This window comes from Branchiostoma belcheri, unplaced genomic scaffold (genome assembly GCF_001625305.1).
Source record: "Branchiostoma belcheri isolate BF01 breed outbred unplaced genomic scaffold, Haploidv18h27 scaffold156, whole genome shotgun sequence".
Lineage (NCBI taxonomy): Eukaryota > Metazoa > Chordata > Leptocardii > Amphioxiformes > Branchiostomatidae > Branchiostoma > Branchiostoma belcheri.
In genome coordinates, this window is record NW_017803002.1 from 473,656 (window position 1) to 480,510 (window position 6,855).

Consider the following 6,855-nt stretch of genomic DNA (forward strand, 5'->3'; position numbering starts at 1 on the left):
TTTATATCCCCATAGTGCAAAAAAAAAAACTGGTACAATCAAAAAGGTGTGGTACTAAAACTCAGTTGCATAAAATTAGCACCCCACTCTTTGGTTAGTACCACACTTTGGGGGTTTTAATTGAAAGCAGGTTCCCCCTCTGTGCAGGCTAATCACAAAAGGGACAAGAGAATTAAAACACAAACAGACCAGCTTTTTCAAAGACAAATGCTGTACTGAAACTGATATTAAGAAAAACTCTAATTGAACAACAAAAATTGATATTGAACAAGTTTGAAAGAAAACTTCGGGGCAATGTCGCCTCGGGAGTCAGGCAGTCCACAAGTCGGTGGGCAACACTATATCCCAGTAAACGAGCCCAAGCTCATGGTCTATCTATTCTACTAAGTTGAAGACGCCCATGTACTAACCAACAAATAAATTAAAAATGCTCCTGGATACTGTGTGTTTCCATGTGCTTCTAGAAAAGTCTGCTGTTGGCAACATCTTTTGCGTTTTGCTTGACTTCACAGGAGGAAGGACCGAAGCACCCATCTGAGGCCAACAAAAGTAACAAAGGTTAGTTAAGACTGTATCCAAACTTTTGAGCCCAGCTTATTTTTAACACTCTGACAACGTTTTGGAGACCATATGACAACACATTTTGGTTCTTTAACTAATATTAACTTTGTTAGACCTTTAGTTGTAGAAGACCATATATATATATGCATACAAAATTCCCTGTACTTTTTGTTGTGTCAATAAAGAATCGCACTGATTGCTGTTGCACCCTGAAACAAAATTATACCAAACAGAGCTTAATAATCTATGTAATCAATTTTACCATTCATTCGGCCTTACATTACTCAAAGTCCAAAGCACAACAGGTATCATGACTGCTGCTTACAGTAAGACAGCGCTTTTCAACTACATTGGTGTCTTTTTAAGCAACTTTGTCTGGCTGTCATTGATTTTTTTTCTCGAAGACAGCAGAGAGCAGTATTTTATAATTTACATTATATTATCAAGCAAATGCACATTAAGTATCGCAATCATTATGTTGCTAAAGAAATTACCCCATTGGTTATTCACACCAGTTCCAAAACCAACCAAAATTGACCCTTGATGCATCTGTTACTAAAAGTGTTCAAATTTATAGTCATTGAATCAGTTCAAACACATCCAACACAGAGCGAATGTCCATTTAGCACTTAGAAGTGCTCGACAAAGTGGCATTTAAGTGGCAAGTCTTGGCCTGCAAAATTGGTTTCAAACATAACGCACTAATAATACTACAGTTGATATCACATTGATCTCGTTTCAGTTGACGTGGGAAACTACTTCGACCAAGTCATCACCAACGTGAGCTACAAGTGGCAGGACTTGGCCCGCAAACTGGGGTACCGGCGAGGCGAGATCAGATCCATCGAAGCAACAGATTCCTTGCGTTCCCCAAGTGACAAGTGTAGAGAAGTTCTTGAAAAATGGAGAGAAAAACATGCAAGTGATGCAACTCTGCAGGTTTTACAGGAAGCCCTTATCAACATGGAAGAGCGGCTGACAGCAGAGAGCTTGAAAGGTTCGTCTGTAATCTGTCGGGTGACGACGATGCCTTATTCTTTCTTTTTTTATTCTTTTTTCTTTCTTTTATTTCAGTTTGCACATAAAAAGAAAAACAGTATGTAATGACTATGTACAACCAAATGTGTGGGAGAACCCAAGAAACCTAAGGGTTTATTGAGTGGGTTCTCCTAAAATCCAATTTTTATGACCTCTTTTTACACACGTGTACAATAAATAAGTGACAACGAAACAAACAGATTAAATCAAAATAGATACAAAATAATATAAAGTTAACACGACGAACTAACTAACTAACTAAAATTCTATTCTAAACCCATACAAAATTGATACAAAATAAGTTTCACTGTATAATAGATATTGTACCGATTTATTTAGAGCATTTGCCAATTCTTCATCAGCAGACCAGCAACAATAAGGGGGATACCACTTGAAATACACATCATATCATATAGTTCAAGTGTAGACAGCAAATATGCACCATGAGGCTGATTATCCTTTCATACTGTCTTAAAGTTTGTTCTGTTTTTCTGAAGGTCCTAGCGTATCCATAGTCTTGTTTATAAACAACGAATATAGAAATTCAAAGGGAGGGATTTCTACCATTAACTGCAAGGTGGGCCAAATCTTGACTAACACGTGATTCGCAATTGTATTGCAGACGACATGCCAAGCAGGGAAGGCTTGTCTTCTTCTGACAAGTAGCAGTCGGTGCGAACATCCACCAGTTAACGTTTTACTTGATACGAGACCAAAGGAATCCAGATCTTGAGGTATCGGCATTGAGAACTTAACAGCAGATATAGAGTGCTTGTAAAATAAGTGTCTGTATTTTGTCTATTAGTACATGTGATGATGATATATAAACCTAAAGTGAAATATACAATATGTGAACAACATGCACCCAAGAGACTACTCAGGTGACAAACTTCCATTTCCCTAACAATAATAACATTATATTAGTTTTACCCATCATTCATATTCTACAGTCTACACAGTTCACTATGTATATATTATGTTTCTATGCCGTGACTTTTATGCTACCACAATGATTTTGTATTGATTCACTCTACGTATATGTTCATATGCTCGTGTTGTTGCTTAGTATTGCTCACAACTTAATCCTAGAATGTCAATCCAAAAGGTAACCCTGAAGTTCTGCTCGTGGAACATTCAGGGTGGCCTTAGACGTAAAAGCCAGGATGAAGATTTTAATTCGTATTTAGAAGATTTTGACTTTGTTTGTCGTTTGTTTGTTTAAATTTTCAGAGAATGGTATACAAGTGAAAATTTATCATATCTACAATTTTATGTCGTTATGACGTAATATGACGTCATTAATGTGATTTTATTGGCCAAAACCGTCTAAATAGGTTTTTCCCTGAAAACTAAATGGTATTCAACATAACTGTACGAAACGTGTTTATGACGGAATACTATGGTGTACTTAGTCTTATGTTGCCCATAGCAACACCGGTGACGTCATAAAATGACGTCATGCATATTTAAGCTATCCGCCATCTTGGATCATCAATCTTGAATTGTCAAAAATAGTTTTTTTTCATGATAAAGCCTAAAATACATTGTAAACATACTAAAGACCTTCATTTAAACCTTTTTTGGAAAAAGAAATGGAAGTATTGGTGAAATTTTAATGAAAATAACCTGTATATACCTGTTCTAATGATATGGTCCGCCATCTTGGATTTTGGCCAATGACGTCATCAAATTAGCATAAATCATGCATATTTAATGATACAATTTACATAGAATTATATGGGATGTTATTAATATTAGAAACCATGAGTAACTTGACATAAAACTCATAAAATTCTTTTGTTGAAACAAAAAGTACTAAATTTAGCAAAAAATGCCTGTCAGAAACCCGTTGCCATGGCAACACAAAAAATTATTATCTTGTTCCAATGATAGAGAATTGTTGCCAACAATATTCTAGGAAAAGTCACCAAGTTTGGCCGTTCTACGGCTAGCCGTTCAGACGCTAGGTGACATCAAAGTTGCCGCGGGCACTTTTAGCCCCCCCCCCCATCTAGGTAGGGTTAAAAAAGAAGTCCAAAAGGAATTCAGGTGGTGTAGTTATCATGTTCAAACAGAAATACGCCAAAGACATTACCAAACTCCCCACGAAGCACCCTGACTTTCTGTGGTGCAGACTTGACAAAACGTTCTTTGGCCTAGAACGGGACCTTTTCGTCGGAGGCGTTTACTTTCGAATTCTGTCCTGAATATTCAACAACTTTCGAAACAAACAACAATCAGCTCTTTGAAATTTTACATGACGATATTAGTAGATTATCCAACCAAGGAAATATTTTGCTGCTAGGCGACCTAAACGCTAGAACAGCTTCTTTACAAGAGATCATAATCCAAGACGATTGTCTCAACCACAATCTGATAGACTTCAAAAACGATATCCGACACAGGGCGAGTTGTGACAACGGTGTTAACAAATATGGCAACCAACTTATAGAGCTCTGTTCAGCAGCTGACCTAACTATCGTAAACGGCCGAGTGCCAGGAGATTCAACTGGAAAGCTCACTTGCCCCAAATACAACGGCTCAAGTTTAGTTGACTACTGTATTGTTAGTTCGGAGTTCATCACAAAAGTCCAGTATTTTAAAGTAAACGACATTTCTATTTTTCTGATCACTGTTTAATAGAATGCTCAATCTCAACCAACTATTCTCCATATAAAAGACAAGCTAAAGCCCCAAGTCATCCATTACCAAAAAAGTATATTTGGGATGAAAACTCCAAAACCAAATTCATAGCGACTTTACAAGACCCTGCGATATTGCAGAATTTGCGAAACTTTACCAGTAAGTCCTTCTGTTCTGCAGACTCATCGGTGAAGGAATTTACTGATATAATCACTGAAGTAGCCGATAAATCTCTCCGCAAAATTGTCCATAACAATAGCAAGAGAAGGAAAAAGAATAAGACAAACAAACCTTGGTTCAACCCCTCATGCGCCTCTCTCAAACACAAAGTTAAGCAGTTAGCCGCTCAGTTTTCTAAGTATCCATGGAAGCTTGATGTTCGCCACGCATATTATTGCAATCTGAAGTTATATAAATAGAAAATCAAAACAGAAAAAAGACTTTTCAAAGCAAAACAATGGAACAATCTTAGAAAACTTAGCAAGGAAAATCCGCAAAAATTCTGGAGGGAAATTAGATCACAAAAACAGGAGGACAGTGATAAACAGAGGGAAGATAATGCTATAAATCCTGAAGAGTGGAGGACTCACTTCAAAACTTTAAATGATATTGTAGATAATGATAAGCCAAATAAAGACTTTATTGAACATGCAGGTCAAGAATGGCCTAACATACCTACAAATAGTATAACATCGAATGCAGGCTATAAGAAATGCATAAGCGACATCCTTAACACTCTTGAAAACACAGCAGAAGACCCATTGGACTTTCTTATCTCAGAAGGAGAAATTTTAGAAGGTCTTCGCAACCTAAAAGCTAATAAATCATGTGGCACTGATTCAATTATAAATGAAATGTTAAAACATGGCGATAAACGACTCCTACAACCGTTAAAGAAACTTTTTAACACTACCCTTCAATCAGGAAAGTTTCCCCGTCAGTGGAGTCAGAGCATCTTAGTTCCGATATTTAAAAGTGGTAACCCAACAAATCCGTCCAATTATAGAGGGATTGCCATCTCTAGCTGCGTCGGTAAATTGTTTACATTCGTGCTTAATAAACGACTTCAACGGTTTCTTGAAGAGAACAACATATTATCTCCATTTCAGTCTGGCTTTCGCACAAATTTCCGTACAAGTGACAATGTCTTTGTGCTTAAAACTCTAATTGATCAACAAATATCCAATCCCGGGGGGAAATTGTATGCATGTTTCATACAAACATACATACAATCATACAAACAATGTACTCAAACATAGAATACTGCGTTAAAACATCAAACGGTCTGTCAACATACTTCAAGTCCACATGCGGCGTTCGACAAGGGTGCAATTTAAGCCCGCTCCTGTTTAATTTATACGTTAACGACCTTCCATGCTTACTAAATTAACCACTTTGCGACCCTGTTATTTTAGAGGACACTCCCATCAACAGCCTTTTCTGGGCAGATGATCTCGTGCTCTTATCTTAATCAGAAAATGGCCTTAAAGAATGTTTAAAAAGATTAGATAACTTTTGCTCAACATGGAAACTGACGATCAATAGAGATAAAACCAAAATAATGATCTTCTCAAAAAATGGACAAACAAATAAAAATCGGCGCTCTCCTTTCCAGTCACAGGGCCATGTAATAGATATTACATCCTCCTACACATATCTAGGAGTAGACATAACCCCATCAGGAACGTTTAAACGAGCCAATAAACAACTCAGAACTAAAGCCCTCCGAGCCTCCTTCAAACTTAAGTCATTTTTATCCCTTGCATTAGACCTGTTTGATACTATAGTAAAACCAATCCTACTCTACTGTGGAGAAGTTTTAGGCCCAAATATACAATGTAGGGACCTGATCATGAAAGGAATAGAAGAATCTCCAAACGAAAATATGCGAAATATATTATTTAACATTTTATCCCCAATACTAGGACCACAAGTAAATATCCTCAAAACAAATCGTATCGGAAAGAAATCTGAACCTCATTCTAGCCGCCCTATACTCGTCCGTTAAAAAAAAAAATACAGTAACAAACTAAACATTGTACATAACTCGGAAACATTAAGAAACCAAAATGTATATATAGAGCAACCTACACTGTCATACGAAAACCCTGACCTAGAACAAGTTCTCTTGAATTTCTACAAAATAATTCTCCGTGTCCCTAGAAGCTTCGTCACCGCCGCCGTAAGGGGAGAACTAGGAGCGATTCCGTTATGTATTGACACCCAAACTCAGCTCATCAAATACTGGCTCAGACTGCACCACCTGCCTAATGATAGAATTGTTAAAAAAGCCTACGATATCGCTGTAGAACAAGAACAGGACTGGGTAATACATATACAAGATATGCTATGTAGACACGGTTTCCAAAATATTTGGCTAAACCCAACAGTTGACGCGAAGCAGTTTGAAAAGGTGTTCAAACAACGACTGCAAGACACGTTTGTTTCTGGCTGGAGGCAAAACATAAGAAATTACAGTAAACTACAAACCTATTCTAAATTCAAAACGGACTTCACTTTTGAGAAGTACCTCTCATCAATCCAAAACAAATCTTTTGTTGCTAACATAACCAAACTGCGAATCAGTGCACATTGTCTAGAAATAGAAAAAGG

General features: G+C 37.2%; 1 protein-coding gene across 1 annotated transcript in view; it reads left to right on the forward strand.

Annotated features, from left to right (window-relative positions):
• Window positions 1-2,456, forward strand: part of LOC109465680 (leucine-rich repeat and IQ domain-containing protein 4-like) — a 5,272-nt gene extending 2,816 nt beyond the window's left edge. The window contains exons 4-6 of the mRNA XM_019763062.1: window positions 513-558; window positions 1,304-1,558; window positions 2,222-2,456. Coding sequence (XP_019618621.1) covers window positions 513-558; window positions 1,304-1,558; window positions 2,222-2,265 — 345 coding nt within the window. The 3' untranslated portion in view covers window positions 2,266-2,456. The remainder of the gene's footprint in view (window positions 1-512; window positions 559-1,303; window positions 1,559-2,221) is intronic.
• Window positions 2,457-6,855: the final 4,399 nt, after the last annotated feature.